Raw genomic sequence first — 24,015 nt, 5'->3', positions numbered from 1 at the left:
AAAAAAAAAAAAAAAAAAAAAAAAAAAACACATCATAGTAAAATTAATACCTTCTCCGCTTCGCATCGAAGCTAAAATACATATACCAGGCTACAACACTGCTCATGTTTTATCTGCATTTGAATGTCATTTGGATTGTTCAATCAAAATCCAATTAGTTAAAAACTAATTTCAATTGGTATTAAATTATTAATTTAAAATGCAATATAAAAAAATTTCTCACCATACTGTTTAAAGTATATAATCATCATGTAAATAATCATGATATATTTTTTAAATAATAAATACTTGTTTTTAAATTTTGAATTAGACATTCTATTATTATTTGACATTTATAAAAATAGGTCTTCCAATGAGAGTATTTTACTATTCCTTAATACTTCCAACTCTAATAATTAATGAAATCACCGTTAATATTCTTAAATGAATTCTAATTTTACTTATTAAACTGAATTCTTGGTTCAAGCTATTCTGGGAATTCTTGTATACGACTAAAACAATACATTTTTCGTAGTCGAATAATTAAAATATAAATTTTTTAATATAAGGAATTATTGTTATTTATTAAATAAAATTTTATTTTATAAGCTTCGAATTTATAACCGCAAAATAATTAAATTTTACTCGTAAGATTTTAATTATAAAACCAGTCTCATTAAATTTGAAAATTTAATTTATGATTTGAAATAATTATGTACATAGAGTTATAATTAAATCTATCGAATTAAAAAAAAATTTACATTGATCATAAGAGGTTTTAAACTTAAGAAAAAAAAAACCAAAAAGTAATAATAAAATAATAGTACGTCTTGTATTTACTTAGTAATTTATAAATAATATCTTAAACAAAAGCACTATAAAAATTTAACTACGTTTATTTCTTATCTTAATTTTACTATAATAATTTATGTTATGTTTTTAGATGGAATATTGTGGTGAACATTTTTTATAAAGAATTTAGAGAACGTATTATTTTACTATAAGTAAATGAGAAATAAATTAGAAAATCCATCGAAATTCTCTATCATTAATTTTGACAATTAACAATTAAGTCTTCTGGTATTATCGAGCGCAATACAGAAACACATATGATGAGTTTGCCTCACATTAAACACAAAAAAATGTACATGTTGCCAACCACAATAATTGTCGATTACAGAGCGTCATTTTGCATTTGACCGCTTTAAAAATTTACATCACTTTTATAAATATTTATAAAATAAAAACTGATCACTTGCTGCTAATTATTTAAAAATAAAATAATATTAAAAATATTAATTTTATATTAAATTTATAAATATTTTTTAACTTGTACAAATATTATAAATACTACTGTAAAAAATTATAATTTTACTAAAATTTCATTTACTGTATAAAATATTTTTATTGTTAAACTCATAAAGTTTTAATTGGCAAAAAGTTTTAGTTGTAAAATAACAACTACCTTTCATCATCCTTGGTTGTGTCAATGAGAATAAATAAATATGTTTCAACTATTAAAAAATATAAAAATAAGGTGTGAAATAATACTCTATTGCATACACAACATACTCGCTGTTCGATAGTTTATTTGTGAACACAAAATTGACCTTAAAAACCCATTAATACCGAGTATCTTATCAAGTTTGCGTCAATGTGTCAATGCTTGGATTATCAATCAATGAAAAAAACTCGCTCTCGATAAGGAAGACCTTTCCCATTCAATTTGACAACACGCTATAAATCAGATCTAACAGCTCTTCTCTAACAAAGGACAACAATATGATAGGGTAACGAGTCAATCATTTTCAACGATATACTTACCACCAAAATTTCATTTTCCTTACACAATGTCGTAACGCATAGTTGACGAAAGAGTTTCTTATAATATTGAAGCCTTAGTTAAATCAAAATAAGTTATCTATCACAATATTTCGTACATTAAAAAAATTAAATAAATAATAATACAATTTAACCAACAGTCTAAAAATAGTAAAAATTATTTTTTTCATCATTCAAAAAGCAGTTGAACATTTATTTATTTCCATAAATCAGAAGAAAAAGTTTTAAGTTTTATAATTTAAAAAATATAATTTTGGCAACGCAGAAAATGAGAGATAAAAAAGTAGGTTAAAATAAAAATATATATGTACCGTCGTTATGGTTGGATACAACAAAAGTTGAATTATCTTAAATATTTTTGATATTTTGAGCACGTAACTATAATCGTCCAATCGAAAATTTATTAAAGACGTCTCCACTTGTTTAAAAATCGCTAATTATTATGAATACTACATTAATATTATATAACATTTATACGAATATAATTATAATATTCGAATTATAGTATTAGAATTTGTGTAACAATTAATATTCTGTTCTGGAACTTTCTATAATATTCGTGAAATACTTACCAAAATCTTTTAAAAGTCGACGTTTCATTTTACTACAAAGTTTTACAGAAAATTTTGATGCGTTTCGAGTACATTAATCGATTGACTATCAAACAATCGTTATGTTTTAGTAAGTTGTTTTAGGCTAGTGAATAGTATCAGTTCTCGGAAAATGTTTGGGTTTTCAATCACAAGTCTAGAAACATTATACTTCTTACGGGCTAATAAATATTACATTGTGCATAAATGTAAGTCGACGATTGCACGACATTCCACCCCAGTTTACATCATTAGATTTTTTTGATAAAAATCAATGGAATTTACAAATTTAAACACTATTTAAAAAAAAAATTGTATTTCACTTATGGACCATCTTTTATTTTTATTCATAAATTACATTTTACACGTAATATATATTCCCTTGAACGCATTTGTACATCATATTTCACAGTAAACAAGTTCAGTAACATTGAGAATATTAAAAAAATTTAACCTGTATATCATTTTTCTTTTCTCGCAGTACGTTTCACACGCTAGTGTTCACTATAAACAGCGTAACAATGCCATGTCTCCATTGCCACGTTATCAATTTTCACTTTGTAAAAAGAAAAAAAAGGCAGGCACAAAAGGCTTTGGGTGCAAGCGTTGTAAAAATACAATATTTAATAACGGATCGCGTTCTCGTTTTGAGAAGACCAAGGAGGGTGCAAAAGTGAATTCTCACGATCCGTTGGATTTTGCATAATACATTTTTTTCTACTTTGAAACCTTCCCCTAATACGTGAACGTGAATACAGTGTACGAATGTAAACTTGTAATAAAATTACAGCCGCTTTTGTTCTATGCACACACATACACGGGCATATACACTTACTCGCAGGGACTTTTCGAAAAACTATTTGATGGTAGCTGCAGCAGCCGCCTCTAAAAATTCGATTAAAGCGGAACCGTAAACACGTAAAACCCCATTTGCCACCACCAGTGTTGTTTTAAACTTTGCAATACCTGTACGCAAACGGCTCGTTATATTACGTTATTGATTTCGACGGTGAGCGGGCAGTGGTTCCTAAAAAAAGTAGATAAATACAAAAAGTGGCAGTTTTATTACTTCCGGTTAGCATTCAAACCACATTTCCTACAACTTGTCATAGTTAGTCAGGCGATTTAGATGACCGTTCTTATAATTTTATAAGAAAATTATTGAAAAACTATAAAACCTTGCTCACATATGGTGTTAAATTTTTAGTACGACCAGATAAGGCATTTAATAATTTTTAGAAGAGATTTAAACAATAAAACGACATTTACTTTGATCGAATGATTAACGGTAATTATTGTTTTTTAATTGTAAACAAAATAACTTGAGATTTTCCTAGAAAAGTACTAGTAAGATTCATTTGTTGACATAAGATAAAAATTCAACAACAGTAGTTGTCAGTTAAAGTGATTTTTTTCGATATCATAGATTATAGATAATTGTTTTTTCACTTTGAATGAATACAAATTTTAGATAAATTTAAACTATAATTTCTTCAGCGCGAATTTTACTCTATATTAAACTATATTAGTTTGAATTCATGTCTATTTGATGTTATCTCTAACAGACTTAAATTCTTATTCGTTCTCCTTTGCGTGTAAACAATTCCCGTCCGAATGAGTTAAACTTACGCCAGAGGCAGTTGATAGTTTTATATTTCACGAAAATATTTATATTAAAGTCGAATTGTATACTGTGCGATTAAATACATTTAAATTTTATACTTTGACAAATTACAAACCGTCATTACTAAGCTGTATTAGTGGCCGTCAACGGGATTAAAAATAGCGTCGATACTTTTAAAATATCGTTCGACTGCATTCAGCAACTTTCGTCACCGTAGATTCCATTCTTACAATAAATTAAAATAACAGTCACGTAAGGTCTCGTACCTTAACTCGAGTACAATTTTTTTCAGCCAACCCGTTCTCTTAATTTATCTCCGGTTGGATTAAGCCGACTATGCCCCGTACGTGTCCGACGGTTGCCGTCATTTCTTCGTTTTCTTAAGGCTCACCGTTGCAAATCGAATTGTCATCGCTGCCCATAACAATAATTATCGTAGCGGATCGCACAATGAATGCACAAATGTTATCGTCGCAATGAAACGGAGTAGACCAACTGATATCGACTACAGCCGCATCGCAGCTGCAGTACGTGTTTTGTAGCCTAATGGGTCGATGGAACGGCGGCAAACCGGCTCCGTCGCCGAAGTCTACAATCGCGAATCGAGTACCAGGCAAGTATTGCATTCAAATCTTCTGTTGTAATTAAACTCGAGCGTGTGTGTTTTACACGCACAATTTTTACGGCAGCTCTCAAAGATTTGACGGGCGCTGCGATTGAAGTTGGCCCATCACAAGTACTTCTCCAACTTATGTCAGAAAATAATTACCATCAAATGCATTTGTGTACTATAAATTATTATTGCGAATAATTTAGTTTTATCGCAGTTGATAAACCAGCGGGGTGTTCTCGCACAGGAGCTGTTACAGATAGTAAGAGTTATACGTTAAAGGTGAGCGGTAAACCCACATAAACTACATGGACGGTTTTAGTTATAATTATTAATATTGTCTACAATCGATTGCTGCTGGAGCTTTGTGTCGGATTTTATATGCTGCCAACGCCATTGCAGCCGTGGAAAACGAAAATGCACAAAGGGAACGTTTGAAATTATTAATTATTACCCCATACGTACGTCACTCTGCTAAATATAGGCAATGCGGTTCAATAGAACGTACTGATAAAGGTTTCGATGAAAGGTGTACGTGTACCGCAACAACCATTTAAATTTAAATCGATCGTTTGTGTGCGCTTAAAGTTTAAACTATTTCATTATCCGTCGGTTGTTTTCGGAAGATAATTGGTCGGTTTAAATTACTCCCCATAAACTGTGATATTCAGTCTATAATATTATAGTTATTCACGCAGCGACTAATCTGTGAACTCCATAAAAATAGGCTATTGGCTGAAATATAAGAATTAGCGTATTTCAACGATTTATTTTTTCATCAAATTCAGTGTTTTCCATAGTTATTTTTAGTCTAAACCAATATACAATTTGTTCAAAAACTCGTGTTTCATAAATTTATGAAAGAATTTATAAATGCGCAGTTTTAAGTTCGTTTATTTAGAAACCTGTCAGTTTCACACGAGTACACATTACTGTGTAAACCTTCAGGGGTTGTTTGCACACACAAACTGCTAAACAAACAAGTGGTGTTGGTTAACGTACAAATTTTACTATACCAAGTTTGTTAAAATAATAATAATAGTTTCGCAACAATTACTAAAGAAGTATAGATACTGCATTTTTTTTTAATAATTATCAGTAATTACATCAAATTTTTAATGTATTATATCGTAAAACTCATTGGAATCTAATTTTCGTATTATTTATTTAAAACACCAACAAAAAAGTGAAACCTAAATTGGTATTGAATATCGCAAGTAATTCGGCAATTGTTATTCTATTATGACTGATTAATTTTTTACCACAATAAAAACCATTTAAAGAGCAATTGAACAAATAAACTGAATGGATTTATGAAAAACTATAGAAAAATCAATTACTTTGGTTATTTAAAATAAATAAATAAAAAAAAAGTTAGTTAAAACATACTCTTCATACTTTTTAATGAAATAATTTTTTAACGATTAACTTATTATTTATTCAAATAAATTAATTCAACAAATATATTATACGAATTTGTATTAATTTCAATAAGTTTTTACACAGCAGATAGTAAAATTAAAAGTCTATTTTATTCGACACCACTACAGTTACCACATGTTACTAGGATTTAAGTTAGTTGTATCAGATATGGTTAGTTTAATGCATGTTTTGTGGTCGTGATTAAATTTAATAAAATTTAGGAAAGAAATAATCGAACCGTTTTTCAAAACAAGAAAATTTACCAAAGCACTTGTCACGTTATAAATAAGGATACTGTACTTTTCTAATTACAAATAAAACAAACGCAGAGCTAATCGGCCATTTAATACTTTACCGGTGGGTTTACAGAAATCCGACTTAATGAAAATTAATAGGGCCACTATGCTTCTTTTAGATGTATAAGTTCGACCGAGTGCGGAGTAAGAGTAGGAAGACAAATAATAATTAGTCCTTTCAAGAGTTCCCTCTCATCCCGACGAGTATCTGATTTATAGAACGATGAGGGTACGGATTTTTTTCCGTTCCTTTATTTAAAACAAATCCCTCGAGCTTGGATCTGGTAAAACTGTAGAGTGAACACAACAGTAAGAAAAATCTTTACTTAAGTATTCGTTTAAAATAATTTTTATACAGATTATAATTCCATTTTGTTTCTTTCTACTGTAAAAACAAATTCTATAACTTCAGTTTAACCACAATGCTAAGTTTATTGATGGTAAAATATATTTTGTGTAAACAACAACATGATAAAATGAAAGAATATTTTCAATTTTTCAAATAAATACTTCAATGTAATATAATGAAGCAACACCTCCATCACTACATATATTATACACGCCATCTTATGTAAAATAGTTGTACGATAAATGGGTATGCAATTATATAAAATATTTGTCATGAATACTGAAATAAATTCAATTTTAGTTACACATAAATACAAATTCATCATTATCATGTTTAGATCATCAGTGTTTGAGAGAAAATACCAAATTTATACAACAGCCGAGAAAAGTTTATTGAAAACGCTGAAAGAAAGTTTGTTCCGCCTAGTAATATACAGCCAAGTTAGATTATTTAATAAACTATCGCAGTATCTGTGTATATGTAAATATATATATATGTATATTTAAACAATTTATGTTAGGTCACCGTTACGGTACTTTACTAGAATTAACTTTGTGAGTCAAAGTTTTCAAGACTCAATTTTCCAAACCCCTATTTACATACTTATCAAAAAAGGTTACTCGATAATACATCCAATAAATAATGCGTTGTAAGATTAATGTTGAATTTTAAATTAAATGACAGTACTATTAGAACAACCTGTTAATAATATATGTTAACCATAAAAAGAAAAGTTTCTTATAGGATCCGAAAAGAAAGTCATGATTATATGACATAGTCAGGCTTTAATTAGGTTAAGGGAACACGGGAAATGGCACGTGCTTAAGGAAAACCGAATACTATAAGCTATCATTTATTCGTATAGCTTTCAAACATAAATTTATTTAATTACGAACTTCCTGGCAATCATCCGGAGAACCCACACATTTTTAATTCGAGTATATTTTTCAAAAAAGAAAATATGCATTATTATTAAGTATGAGCAGTAACATTCTTAAATTTAGAACCATTACTATCTGTTTCAAATAGATCTAATTGATGAAATCGAGCAACTTTCAGGAAACCAACAATTTCTCTAAAATTTTCCTCATTACAATTTTCAAGTATTTTTACATTTTTCTATTAAAATTTGAAGCTGTTTTATTAGCTATGAAAATCCGTGTGTTAATAAGTGCGCACAATTACCCTGAACCAAATGCGTAGTATTGCTCAAAATGACTTAAAATAAAAAAACGTGTCTTNTATCATTTATTCGTATAGCTTTCAAACATAAATTTATTTAATTACGAACTTCCTGGCAATCATCCGGAGAACCCACACATTTTTAATTCGAGTATATTTTTCAAAAAAGAAAATATGCATTATTATTAAGTATGAGCAGTAACATTCTTAAATTTAGAACCATTACTATCTGTTTCAAATAGATCTAATTGATGAAATTAGTTGAAATTATTTATAAATATACACGATGATCAGTTAGTATGGAAACAGGACAGTTGTGACAAACAATAAGAACAATAGAAACCTGTTTTCTTATTTACTAAACAATATATATTAAATTCATAACTATTAGTTTAAAAATAATTAATCTAAAGGTTTTGAAAAAACTTGAAATGTTTTATCATTTTTTATATTATATTTCTTTCATATAATCTATATGTTTTATATCTATGTATAATCTAAGCCAAAAATGAATGGTTTACGAGTTATTGAGATACACATCATACCCCGCAACCCTCTTCTTAAATTAAATATTTAACTCTGTGACTTTTATTAAATTATGTGTTATTAGAATTATAAAATAAAAATAAAACAATTCAACAAAATTTAAAAAATGATGAAATTTTATTGAAAAAAAATCTCTATTTAAATTAATTCTACTCGTTGATTATCTTTGAAATTTAGCCAAAAAATGTTTTAATAAAATCAATCATTTGTCAAGTCTTTAAAAATCATTAGATTAAGTCATTTTTATTTTAAGACAGGATAATTTTCAATAAAAGTATTTTTCAATCGCAAGAAACTGGGGTGACTATAAATACATAATCCGTTTCAAAAAGTAACTATAAATTATTCTTTGATGGGTTGTTAAATCCAAAACCTGTCTTTCGGTATTCTGACAGAGGATTTTTATACGAAAAAAAGTAATTGAAACCTTTTGATGAGAAAAGACAGGCTCTAGGTAGCTTGAATTAAGCTCATACTAAACTTCGGTATTTCTTAGTTATTAGTTTATTTTTCTCAATTTTAGAGGTTTTTCTATATTTTCATTGAAAAACGATTCTTGTTAAAACAATGATGTGAAATTAAAAATGTTCAAAAGCGCGAGTCTGAATTTTGTTAACTATTTCATCTATTATTTTATGGTTAATAAGAAAACTTTTTTGTTTTTTTAAATTAAAAATATATTGAAATTGGAGCAAAAATGATTCTTGGGTTTGTTTATTTTTGTTTATCAACTGAAAAAATTATATTAAAATTGAAGAGACGATTAATTAAATAACTAATTCAATGTGACAGTAAAAGGATATGAGCGCAAAACGGGTGGTTTGAGTTTTTAACCCGTCAAAAATCATATGCAAAACAATTCATTTTAAAATACGGGATGATAATCGAAAACTAAATTTTATAAAAATTAATATTGAAACTTACAAAATGTTAAATTGAGTTTAGAAACGTATAAATTATAATTTAATTTCATTTACTCCGAAAAGAAAACATCTGCATGTATTATAGATTGGTTAAATTCTGTTGAAGAACTTCCGACGCAAATAAATTAAAAACAAAGTTTTTATTCCGAGTGAGAAAAACAAATTAAACAGCAATTTGTTTATGCGTTAAAAAAATGTTCCTAAAACACCATAGTGGTTTCCAGCATTAATTAGTTTTTGTTGCTTATCAGACGGGCGTATTCCCAAAACTCTCAATTTCAAAGAACGCGGCTTTACACGTCACGCATCAGAGACTTTGTGAAAGGTTACCCTTTACAAACTATCTGGCTCGACCGCTTCTTATCGCTGCTTGCCAGGACTTAGTATACTATACGTGTAAAATCATAAAATCAAGACAATAATCGAAAAAATAATATGGATGAAAATAAATATTAGAGCGATTTTTTACATTCAAATAACACTTACTATATTATAAGAACCTGAATTCCATTAATAAAGCTAGTATTTTTTTAATAAAATCATTTTTATTTAAAAATTATACAAATTGCTGCACGTTCAATAAATTAAATGAAGTCTTACTACGACGTGAAATTACAATTGAGGAAGACAACCTGTGATGGCACTCGAAGAGTTTTCATAAGTTATTTGTACTACACACAAGGTGATGTAATCTATTTCTCCGCGGACTCGTAAGGATTGGCTGTTCACAATAATGAAAACGCTGTGATTAATGTAGTAATGATGCCGTAATTAAAGTTCATACAGTTTTGGTCATTGATTATATTTATTTAATTTTGTCTGAACAAATTTAATGGTCTTGAAAATTCTTCAACGCAGAATTATGCATAAGCTCTAACTCTGTCGGCTAACATTTTGTCGTAACTACGAACCATTTACGTTTAATGGTATTTTTTATGAAAGGCAAACGGATTGTTGACCGGATTTTAGTTTACTTAAAAATTATGTTCGTTCTAAATAAAATCGTTATACATCCTAAGTCTCTGCTTTATGGTATCATAAAATTTATTCGAAATTTATCGATGAAATTATTTTTTATCAGTAAATAATTATGATTTTTTACAACATATCTTAACGTCATTGAAATACAATGCACGTAAATTTATGTTATTGTCTTGAGTATTGTTTATATGGTATTATTAAATTGTGTCAGACTGAATCCATAAGTTAATTAAGTCGTGAATAGTACTAATATAACAGTTTTATTTGTCAAATATGTTTTGCAATTTTATATGTTTATTATTTACTTTCATAAACCAACTCGATAATAAAAATACATTGATAAGTTGAATAATATCATCGAAATAAATTAATATTTTTTCAAATTATCGTTATTGGTACACATAATTGCCAAATTATTCCGAGGGCTTCGCATATTAATTGTAACTGATTTTTATTTTCCTGATATAAGTTATATTTCAAAGTATAAAACGTGAAACATTAAAAAAAATACAGTGTTTATTGTAACATGATTTTTGATATATTCAACTGTAACGTTAAATTTTTGTAATTGAAGTAAACTAAATTCTCAGAGTATAGTTTATCACATAGGATTTTTTTTACCATCATTTATTTATAGTAATTCGCATTTATAAATATTTACTAAATAATTATAGACAATTTCAATTTATGTTTATGTTCATGATCTGTTTTGTTATTGTTAACTATTTTATTTCGTTTATTAATTTAACTGATTTTCATTTGCTTTGTTGAATAATGTTTACCTAATAATGTTACCTACTAAAAAAAAAAGACTGCTGATGAGTTTGGTGCCTTCCTTCTGTTTCGTTCTCTCACAAACATTAAACGACCAAATAATGCGAAATGATTTACATTCGTTTGGCAGCTTTTTAAAATGCGTCTGGTCACGCAGCAGATAAATTCTATTGGTGAGAGGGCGCCGAAGAGCTCTTGAATGCCGAAGGGTCTATAGCATATAGTTCTAAAATGATAAAAAAAACACGAAAAACCGTTTAGAAAATGCAACGTAATGACGTTACATAATCTCTACTACTGCAATGTTTTCACGTAACACGTGAGTAATTTCAAAAGATTTATGAAGTACCAAGTGGCATTTTGACATTGGTTTTGGGTTAGATACATATTGTTTTTTATTTAGGGGTGAAAATATAATGAAAAATAAAACTAAATACGCGATTATTTTTTGAAGTTATATGTATTTTAGTTTTAAATTATCATGTTTAATACAATTCAAATTTTAAATAATATTAACCAAATATGATAAATTTTTATAAAACTAAAATGAAATTATTGAAATCAATGAATTTGTATTAGTAGAAATCGATGTTAATTAATTTGAACAGTTAGCCTATTAATTATTAGCCGAATCGAGTAGATTATTGAAACTGAATATTTTTGTCAGCTAATTATAAAGTTTTTATAAAGTTGTAAAAATTGTTTGCTCGTATATCCCCACGGGTGGTTGTCTGGTAAAACTAGCTCGGCCATTATTATTATTTTTTATACTGTTATGAAAACGACAACAGCAATATAATGTCTTTCGGCATAATAGTATTCGTTTAAAATAGTCCGAGTAAACGCCTTTAATAATGATATAAACGAAAAATTATTACCACAAAGAAGAAAGTTGTTGGAGGAGGCTCTGTGGTCTCATTACACATGAAGAATGGCATAAGTTTGTAGTGTTATATGCAATTTCGCAAGTCGTTATTAGTACTTCCGTACAAATATTTTCCGACAAAAACACGCAGATTTTTTACAATAACTTTTTTCCTTTCAACGCGTTGTACTCGTTCTGTTCGTAAGAATTTAAAATCAAGGTAGAATGGGCTTTCAGCCAAATAATTACTGGGGTTAATGTGAAACAATTTTCAAATAATAAAATACAAAGATTGTAATGCATTTTGTACGCTTTACATTACGGGCAGGTTTACAAAATACACAATATATTTCAAGTAGAAAATTTTTTTTAAGGATTTGTCGGCGGCTAGGATTAAAATCCCGTTCGATATGGTTGGTCGACGAATGGAAATAAATTTAATTCATACCCTAGACAGCCTTACTACGTGGACATTTAATACCAAAGCGGAGGAGTTTATAATTTAATTCTCACCGCTTCGGAAATACAGTTCGCACCCGCGTAAATACGCCGTGTCGTTAAAAATCCAATTCTTTGTATGAAAACACTTTTTTTAAAGTTCACAAAGCTCATTCTTTTATATTTTATTCACCGCAGGAAACGGTGCTGCAATAATTATTAGTTACACAAAAGTATAATGCTGACAGAACTTCAATGACGCAAGAGGGTTTCACTAAAAGTTACATAATATTAACACCAGAAAGACCGAAGGGAATAAAAATAGCAAGCAATACTTATAATTGAGGAAAAAAGTTTAAAAGCTTCAACAATTTTTATGATCTTATATTTTTTTTTTTTATTCTCTCTTTTGCTCTTTTAATTTAATTTTTATTAGATATATTTGTGTATTTTACTGTACCACTTTTGTGCTAATGGAACACTTGACTATTGAAAAATCAGAGTGCGTTAAATTTTGCAGATAAAATGGTTGAAACTACAAGGTTTTCTGAAGTAATTACATTTGACCGCTGGGATGCAATTATATCGGAAGTATAGAGAAGGCTTACAATAACATTAGGCTTTTGCAAAAGAAGAGTTAGGGTAAAAGGACTTACTTCCGAAGGGTCTATTCGAGCGCGTGGACAAATATTTAATTACTGAACGCTTAACTGTGGACAAATGGCGCAATCAGACTCAGCGATGTTGGCAGAATCTCCCAAACAAAATCATTAATATTGTATAAATCCATTCATCCGTCAAAAGAGCCCTACGAATGTTTCAATCAATGATGACCAAGAGATAGAGTAAGAAAACAAAAATTAAAGCTCACAAATAATATAAAAATATTATTTTATAAGGTTAATTATTAACCCTATGTATTACTCGCATTTTTGTTTACCGTAATAGTTATAAGATGTAAAATAAAAAAAAATATATATAATTATTTTTAGAATTTTAAAAAGAAAACACAATGCGGGCTTCTCGAATAAAAAAACATAATATTATGACACGGACAGTGGAACTATCGCCAGAGAGTAGGGAAAAGTGTTATATAGAATAAAATAATTTATACAATTATAAATTATATAATAATTACAAATACTATACGTTTGAATAGTAGTGTTATTTGTATATATTAAGTCATTCTTGATTTATTATCTTTATTCCTTATAATTTCATCATATTTTTAAGAACTGTTAAACAAAGGATTGCAAAATAAAAAGATACAGCCAATATGGATATAAATTGAGTGTTTGAAAGTGTGAAAAATACTCAATCGCGAGAACACTAGCTGTGAGTAATTTTCCAAGAACCCTTCAATGTTTCCCGAAGTTAAGTGTGAAAAAGAACAACAGAAACGAAATATAGCTGTTGAAGATTTGTGTTGAAAAGAAAAAGGAGGAACGGGTAGTGCATTTGCCAATAGCAATAAGTATATGAAAAGGCGGCATTGTTACTGTCAAATTCAGAGAAGAGTAGAAGACGGCTGTAAAATAGGTAATCAATAAATATTCGATAACAGAATAGCTTTACTACGATACTATTTTCAAATTGAAATTTATTTGGTCTGTTTCTATTTAATATATATAATGTCAATAATATTTAATAATAAACACTCACTTGAATCAAATTTACTTTTGCAAAATATGTATTTTATTTTTATATTTTTAATTATTCTAATTGCATACAAATTATGATTACTCCAATGAAAAGAATGTATAAAAACAATTTCTATAAATATTTGTACTTCGTAAAAAATCCAATAAATTTAATAATAATAGCTTTTTCTATGTCCTATATATGAATAAACTTTATTAGGCTTCTTAATAGCATTATATAATTTTACATATTCAATTTGAAAACGTGTAACGACACTTCTAAATAAATAAAAATTACTTTTCTACAATAATTTTTTGTTATTATTTAATAATTGTCTACTATATTCATTATGTTTTAGAAATGATTATGGTCAGCAAAAATAAACATTAAAATCAAACAAAAATTATTTTTTCATGTGTTCTACGTTAAGTTCATATTGTACACTTATGGTATACTTAACTAGCTTAAATTTTTGGTACTTACTGTAACTAAACGATTGTATAGACTTCGGTCGATAGATGAGTAGTAACACAAGAACTGTGACTGTTTGCATTTTATAATAAACAACGTCCATTATTATAATGTAAAATTGCTTGCCCCAGTTCTGTCAAATCGATTGATATTGAAAAAATATTCACCATGTTTAGATTTGACAAGTTACAACATCCTTTCGTCTAAAAGTCCTTGATGCATACTTATTATATCATTTAATCTGAAAAAGTCCAAATTTTTTTCTTAGATTTATTACTTTAAAGCTAATTAAAATTTCAAATCAAATTTCTGTAGTCACAAAAAGAGTATCTTATTACATTATATGTCATCTTAGAGCTAACTTAATTTCTTTATCTTAAGAAGGTTTCTTAACTAAGAGATATATGTCACATAAAGTAGTCAAACAAACAAATTTTATTAAGAAGCACGTGTATATGCTTGTGAGTACTTCAAAGATGAATCGATATCACCATGACTACTGGTCAAAGATCATGATGGTCAAAGCTTACAATAACAACAGAAAACACAGGTAAATCTGATAATATTTTCTGCTTTACCGCTTTTCATATTTTTTTCCACTTCACTGCACATCTATTGGTGTGAGTTGGTGGTATGTATTTTATAGTACATATTCTTTTTGATACAATAGAGTAGCAATATATGTATACTTCGAGTGGTGTTTGAGACGCTATAGGGTCGATGCGTTTGAATGTAGCCACAGAAATATTACTGTATAGAATTTCTTGTGGTTATAGACATCAAGTAATGGAGTTCTTCTATACAAGCAATTTAACTGCGATAACACAAAAATCGAATATTTTGTTTCAGTGACAAATATTTGTGGGAACCAATTAAAATTGTGTTGAAAAGACTTGTTTATTGCGATATTTTAAAATTTATCGAAAAAAGAGTTGTATTATCGCCTGAATAAAAACATTTATAACTTCTACAATTTTATCAAAATATTTGTTCTCGAAGAAAAAAAAATTAGGTATGTTTGTAAATGTTGTTAATTTTTGTAATGGTTAGATATGAGTTACATGAAACTTGTGTCTGAATGTATGAGTATGCTACTGTTTAGGGTGCCTTTAAAAAAAAATAATATATTTTTTTAAATGAGTTGCAATGTGCACGGACGGATATAAAAATGTTATAAAATGCCTATAAAGTGCATTGTTGTTTAAACCCTTACTATCAACAACGATGGCAATGACTGTGCTTTGCAAAAGAATATCATTGGAAGCGGTTTTCTTTGCAATTGTCGCTATTTTTTTATCGTCGTTATAGCGGAAGAACGCGGCGATCCATTTTCGTTGTTTAGAGACACTTCTTCTTCTGAACCATATATATGTTATGTCCCATCATATATGCGATCAAAATAAATGTAAAGTTACCACAGCGTGTATTCCCAACAGACGTCTACGTATTTTAATCAAAACAAAGGTAAAACTCGTTCATGTTTTCTGTTACTTTGCAAATATATATATTTTTACTACTGTCGCTTATATATTTTTTAAAATTCTATTTGAGCACCAGAAGCCTTTTGTGAGGTGGCTTTGAGATGATTTTTACCTTGACATATTTTTTGCGTGTTTATTAAAGAATATTCGGAAATCCGAAGAAAAAAATTGTTTTTTTCTATTACACGCATAAAAAATGAATACATTTTATTTTTTATCTAATACATTACCTTGTAAATATTTATAATTTATCTATATGCGAGTTAAGGTATTTTTTGAATACCTAAAAATGTTTTGTTACATGTTTTTACATTGTTTTATAAAACCATAATTTTCATTGGCCCTTAGTTATTTTGTTCTTGAATTTTAATGCATAACAAATATGATCTTACCATGTGAATACCATATGTAATTTGAGTAGCTAGTACATTGTTTACTCTGTAATATAATAGTGTTACAGTATAAGAGTATGTCAACGGAATTCAAAACATTTAGAAAGATGCAAATAAATGACATATAATTTTGCTTGTATTCTGACATTTAAATTCAGTTAAAGAAGTAAGTATTTCTTATACATTTATATATTATTCTATTTTAAGCAAAGTAATATTTCCAATGTTTATGTTGCCATAATAGTGGTTAATGATTTAAAAACAAATATTTATATTTTAAACAATAAAATACTATTTAATGTATACATTTTTTTTGCAATTCAATTGATTCAAAATTGGTAAAATTCGAACCACTAATTTTTTAAATTATTTTCCAGTGAAAATGAGTTAACTTGTTTGAATTAATGTAAATCGTTACATTAATATTTATTTAATTTAAATTTTATGAGATAAATGAATAAAAATCACTCTGTAAAAATATTTTTTTTTTTATTACCTTAAGCAAATTTATTATGCTAAGTATTTACTCAAAAAAATATTTAAATTTGAATTTTGTCGGAAAAATAATTTAATATTTAAATTGACGTCAAAAGTTAATATTAGTATAATTTCTAGTTTTATTTTATTTTGTCATATATTTGCCATTGTATTTTTATTATTAATAACTTTTTTTCAATTAATTATTTAAAACACTATTAGTTTTATTACCAATTATTAGTTGCTTATTATTAACCACGAATTATAATTAACACATCAACTGAAAAATAAATTTTATCCATACACACATTTATTGTTTAGACAGAGACGTTATATATAATTCTCAACATATTTAAAAATGAAACTCTTTTAGAAGTTAGAATTAATAGTCTGGCATTTAGAATTAATTTTTTAGCATGTTACAAACAAGGGTTATTTTGTGATGAAAATTTAACCGATGAGTGTGTCCTCTGCAGAAGGGCGTTGGCCGGAAGCTATCTGATGTATGATGCCCTCATGTACTAGGTACATCATGGATAATGATTTATTATTTTCAGAAGCATATAGTATAACCTTTTATTTATTTTTTTACTCCACTTAGATAAAATTTGACATTGTGAATAGAAAATTTAATATTTGTGATAAAACAGGCTGACTGATAGATAAATTTGAGATTTATGAAATCATAGTTAACAAAAGAATGGATAGGCTAACTAACAACAAAAAAGATTCTTGTTTCGAGAAAAACGAAAAGAGAAAAAATCAGATTTCATATCATATTTTCTTGTTATATGAAAGAGTCTTATCGTATATTGTGTAAAATGAGATATTGTATTGATAATACCATTATAAAAGACTAAAGATGTCTCATATTTATTTTTATAATTAAAATTATTCGTCCCTCCTTCTTGGGTCATTTTAATCGGAGATAAAATAAACGTTAGGAGAAGCTTAAAAATGCCAAGAATTTAACTATTGCTCAATACATTAAAATCATTGTTTATTTGAATATTATATTTTAAAGATATCAAAGTAAATAAATAGACTCCCTTTTGAATATTGAATGCAGCATTCATTCAATAACAAACAAGTAGGTGTTATATTATATAATAACAATAAAAATAAATAAAGTCTAATACGAAATCTCAAACATACGAGTAAAATTTTGATATAGCTAAAATAATAATAATGTTGTCCATATTATTCCGTATAAAATATCGCATTTCAATATTTTATGTTGTAGTTTACCTAGTTTGGTTTTCCTCCACAAAATTCCTAAGTCGTAACATAGCAACGACTCAGTTTTCTAATTAAATTTTTAATCGTCCCACTTCAACCTCTGTTTATTTCACCTGGAACATGCAGAAATGTTGCCAGATACGGTAATAAAGGCTCGACAGCATTTTCCATTTAGAATAATTCGTGCATATTTTATTTTCGCTTTTTGTAGGTAAAAAGTTCTCTTGCATTACGCACATTTTGTTTTCATTATTGACAATTCTTTCATTTTAGTAGGTAATTTTAATAAATTGTAATTTTAATTGTTAATTATTGCCTCAAGAAATATTTTAAGTATGTGATTATACAAGCTTAATGAAAATAAATATTCTTCAAAAAACTGAAACCAAGAATTTCTTCTCATACTTTGTTTTAGTAAATGTTGAACTACCCATTTAAAATATTTTACAATAAGTATTCTCGTGAAGTAATAAAGAACCTAAGTGAATGGTTTAAATTGTTTTATTTTACAGAACCATAAGCTCTTACTGTTGTTCATCTTTCTAGTCGTCGTTATACACACCGTTTAAAAACTTAGCACATTAAACAGGCACAAAAGACATTTTAAATTGTCATAATTATTATGTTTATGATAACACGTAAGTTTCTTATAATAGAAACTTATACTATAAGTGTTACTATACAAGTTTAAAAATTGTAAAAATAAAAAAAGTTTCGAAACAATAATTGGCCTATATTTATTTAAATAAATCAAAATAATATAATTTTATAAACAATAATTGTTTATTAGTTATTTTTTTTGATATAGCTATTAATTATAAAATAATTATATGAATATTTTTTTTAAATTAACATTTATATTCTTGTTTATATTTAACTATACTATTATTGGTTTAATCTATAGTTTATGCTATTTAAAAAATATATTTTTTATTTTAACTCATTTTGTTTAATGATTTTATAATTTAATTGATAATATAGATTGCTAATTGATAATATAAAAGTTTTTCGATAATACTCCTTCAATTACTGGTGCCTTTTAGGCCTAAATGGGACCTTCAGTAATAAGACATGGCAGATTGAAGTGAAAGTGCCCGTAGGGCACAATACGCACGTTTATGTTGTAGGGTTATACCATAAATAACTGAATTTCCCCAAAGACTAGCACAAAATCTCACAGTAGTTTGCTGATAGTCAAAGTTTTTTAAAAACATGTATTTTGTCGTTAGCATTAACATGATACTACAGGTTTATTATCGTCACGTGGGTTATAATTTTTTTTTATGTATTATTGTTAATACACAATCATTGCTAACTTTTTTTTATACCAACACACTTTTTGTCTACTAAGTAAAATTAACAATACATTTAAAAAGTAGTAATATCAGTACACAAACTTATGTAATTTTCATATAAAATTTTGAAAGTAATCACATTATTACATTTTGTAATATATTATTAAATAATAAATTATCTGACGGCGCCTTGTATATGCAAATCATTGTCAGTCTTGTCATTTAGTATGGTGTTCATAATATTCTGGTTAAGTAAATATTCTTATGACGTAAAAAGTAGTAAGCGACAAATTGTATTAATTGACATTAAGTAATAGAAAATAATTGGTTGATGAAGTAAATAAATACAGTTCTATTTACAGAATTTATCGAATTTCATACTGATATAAATGAAAGAATATTAAATTAATATTTTGAATTTAAAAATATTAAAAACTATTGTTCAAGAGTAGTGAATTATCAATTAATATTAATTCCAATAAAATTTTATATGCAAACCAATTCTATAACATAACTATACTAAAAAAACCAACATAAAAAACATTTATTTTTCATTTCAATGCTTCATTTGGTTTTTAATTTTAATTGTCTTGAACTACTCAGTAAAACTCATACATTATTGTTTGATGTCAACATCAGGTATCTTTTTTTAAAACTCTACTATTTACTTGTCGTGTAAAATTAATATTTATGACCTCCAATCTGAGGGAGGACGTTTAAGCCACTTCTAATAATAAAGCCACTAAACAGAAATTTAGTACATTAATTTATCTCTCGTGACAATATAACTAATACAAATTTCATCCTTACTTTCTAAAGTGAATTTGAAAACAATAGAATTGTACTACTCCATAATATACAGGAAGTAAAATTTTATTACTATATTGTTTTTTTTAATAAAGAGTTAAACACATTAGTTTTATTCCTTGTTATAAGTGTTTTTTATTTTGATGTGTATGTTATTTACGTGTTGAACCATTATTGACTAAATGTGAATAGAAAAGTTTTTTCAATATTATATCATATTAAGTTTTGGCATCCCGACGGAAATAAAAAATTCTCATCTTTCACTGTTACTAATAAAAATAAAGCATAAATAAAACATTAAAAAATAAAGTTATTATAAAAATAAACTATGTATTATATAAATTAGTAAAATCAATAAATATATTCAATTCACATTTATATTTTAATCTTACTTTACCACTTTTTTAATAAATTCAAATATCCTTGTTTTACATATTTTTATGCTTTATATTATAATAAATATTTACAATTTTTTCACCAACTCACAAATTTAGTAAAACAAAGTAAGCACAAAAAATTATTAGTATTTTACAACAAGAAACTTGCTTATACTAATATGAAGTTAAATGATAAATATATATATATATATATATAATTATTTTTAAATAATATTATTTGTTATATTTTAGTAAAATTTTTTAATTTTAAATCAAACATATAGAGTGGTTTGAAGTTTATAATACATTTTCTTGGCATTTACGTACCTCTGTATATTTTTCATATTTAAGGATATTTTTTTAACATACGAACAATAAAACAAATAAATATGTCATTCAAACAAATATGTACATTATTTGACAAGTAAAACATGGTATTCAAATTGAAAAAAAACAAATACAAAAAGTTTCCATTAAAAATTATTACTTACATGTTTTGACACTGAATAATAAATTTATAAATTTAATATAAAAGTAAGTTCGTGTTATACATTTATTGGACGTTTTAAATTTCAAAAGAAAAAATATCATAGATCTATAATAATCCTAACCAATATTCAAGAAAAATATTTTTGGAATTATAACTTTGCAGCTAAGTGTTCGATTCCATTGCACTACCTTATGAAATTTTACCGTCCTCTCTAACATAAGTATAGCTTTAAAGCGAACGTTAAAAATAAAAAGATAATAGCGATATAATAATAAACAACGCCATTAATATATATATATATATATATTTAAAAATCACAATACTATAATTAGAGCTATACTTCAATTGAAGTATTTAAGTAATAGCCTGTTCTCTGGTGGCCTATGGCTATAAGATGAAAAGTACCCAATGAGATTAGTTAAACTTTTAAAAGTTCGCGGAAAAGTTATGCAACTTAATTAATTTTCGTTTGCAAGAGAAGTTTCCTTTGATCAGGTCTTTCTACTACTTCAGTTAAAACCCAATTAATATGAGGAAGCCTAACCATAGATTTCACTTATTTGTTATAATTCAAACGTAGACAGCAATGTAAATCTTATAAAAACATAAAAAGGTAAAAAAATAACTATTTTTTTTTTCAAAAAGTACATTCAAAAGTAAATTGGTTAGTAACTAAAAATATAATTATTTTAGTTGTATTTGTAGTATTATTGTAAGGTTTTACTTATCCACAGGATGTTTTTAAAGGAGTTGACTAAAATATGCCTTTTTTCACTTTAATATAAACCATAAACATCAGTTTTATTTTTAACTGAATTAGTAATGTACTTTGGCCCTTCAAGTGAACACGCTTTCAACATCACACTGATTGATCAGACGACGTATATGTGTAAATTGCCATTTCGTCGAAAGACGATTTATTACAGTTACTTACAGATTTCTTACTTCTTGACGACCTCTCTGGCCTTTAAAATACCACTTTAGTTGAGAAAGTGACCTTAAATTCTCAAACTTTTCTTTCAAACTTTTATATTTACTATTATGGTTTTCTTTAAACTAAGTAAATTGATTTATTCATTTCCATAGCACTTATTATTTAAAAATTTATATTAATTTAAAGTAAAATTTAATTCTTCAAAACGTTAAGATTATATAAAATAGATAAATTTACAAAACGCCTATTTTCCAATAAAATTATAGAAAATAAATCTATATTCTAACTACGGCACGTCAAAAAGTATTATATTACTACAGAAATATTATTACACATAGATGGAGACTGATGGTTTTCCGGAGTAGAAGTTCTAAATTTTTGTTATTTCATATTACAGAAGTTTGAACGAATAAAAGTTTTGTGCCTCTAAGGAATTTTGCTTTTGGGATTCCTCGTGTTTAATCTTAGAGAAGTTCGTCACTCATGGGAGTAAGAGGCCAAAACATAAACTAATCTATGTTAAGCCAACAAAATTGTTTTCCAAAATTATTAAGTTTTTCTTGGTTTTTAAAAATTAAACAATATCAAAATGGTGTGTGTATCGATTGAACATAAATACAAATGATGTTTCAAACAAAATTTCTCCTATATTTTTCAAAATTAAGAAAGAATATATTTTTACAATTTTGCTTATGGTAGCTGAGGAAATAATTTTGTTAGTACGGTAAAGATTTATAAAAAATAGAGTTTTAAAATATACATTTTAACTTCAAAATAGCTTACTAGGCTTTATTTTGGTAATACAAAACATATATGAGGATAGATGGTACTCTAAAATAAAAATGTGTACTACAAGAGAAAAAACAAAATAATATAAACCATAAAAAAAAATATAAAAATATATTGGATCTTTTTCATTATGCATTTCCAAATGATAATGTTTTTGAAAAATAAATAGAACTTTTTGTGAGTTTATTTCTCAAATATTAAAAAAATGATCATTACCTAAATTAGATTAAATGCAATAATCTAGTGAACTTAACAGATGTAGAACAATTTATAGCGAAAATAGACTATGAGAAATATGTGAAGGTAAGAAAAACTCTTTATGTTTTTTTATTACATGTTTTTCTTAGTATATTTTTATTCATTTATTTATTTTACCTCTCTCGGTTTTATTTATTATCTTCCAATTCATTGGCCCGAACATAATTTCATAAAATTCGCTAGGTAGAAAAATAAGAATACGGACAGAAATAGTATAAGATACCTCTAATAAATAGTTATTGAAAGAAAAAAGTACAAGAATTGAATAACCAAAAAACATTGCAATTCCAATTTTAACTATTAGAAATACGGTATACTTTTACAGTCAATAAACATTTTAAAACAGTATGATTTTTTTATCCAATTTATTAAAATCCGCTGGGGATAAATCTGAAATGTGATTCTAATTTCATCTTCCTTCCTCCAATTACTAGATATGGGTAAGTTTTCCGCTTAAGTGTAATAGAGGTGTTATACTATCTCCCGTCAGATAAAACTCTTAGAAATATAAATATTCCTTCAAAGCTGATAAAAATGAAATTTATAGTAAAATAAAAATAAAATTAAAACCAGCACAAATCATGGCAGGTGCAATAAAAAAATTATTTACGGGCAATTATGGAGATTGAAGAAATGAAAACCAGCTTTACTGTAAAGAAATAATTTTCTTCGACAATAGTTGCAACTGAAAAATCTTGAGAGAAAGGCAGACAGTCATAAAACATTCTTGTCATGGGTTTGTTGGTAAAATGCTTCATCGTTGTAGGGCTTTCATAACTACTCGGATGCCATTGAGTGTATAGAGATGATTTGCAGACAAAAAAGGGGTGATAAGAGAAGCGGAAATGTTTGCAAACTGATGTTTTTACATATAACCTATTAAAATGATAGCAGATTTACTATTATACGTGGAAATTTTCCTTTTTTTTAACCACAAATATCA

General features: G+C 26.9%; 1 protein-coding gene across 1 annotated transcript in view; it reads right to left on the bottom strand.

The window, feature by feature from the left end:
• LOC126910300 (discoidin domain-containing receptor 2-like) overlaps window positions 1–24,015 on the bottom strand; it is a 91,482-nt gene that overhangs the window by 49,530 nt on the left and 17,937 nt on the right. Inside the window, exon 2 of the mRNA XM_050692747.1 lies at window positions 14,546–14,774. Coding sequence (XP_050548704.1) covers window positions 14,546–14,636 — 91 coding nt within the window. The 5' untranslated portion in view covers window positions 14,637–14,774. The remainder of the gene's footprint in view (window positions 1–14,545; window positions 14,775–24,015) is intronic.

This window comes from Daktulosphaira vitifoliae, unplaced genomic scaffold (assembly GCF_025091365.1).
Source record: "Daktulosphaira vitifoliae isolate Bord-2020 unplaced genomic scaffold, ASM2509136v1 Scaffold_1, whole genome shotgun sequence".
Taxonomy (NCBI): Eukaryota; Metazoa; Arthropoda; class Insecta; order Hemiptera; family Phylloxeridae; genus Daktulosphaira; species Daktulosphaira vitifoliae.
The sequence above is the reverse complement of the archived record's forward strand: the minus strand, read 5'-3'. Positions and strand labels throughout refer to the sequence as shown.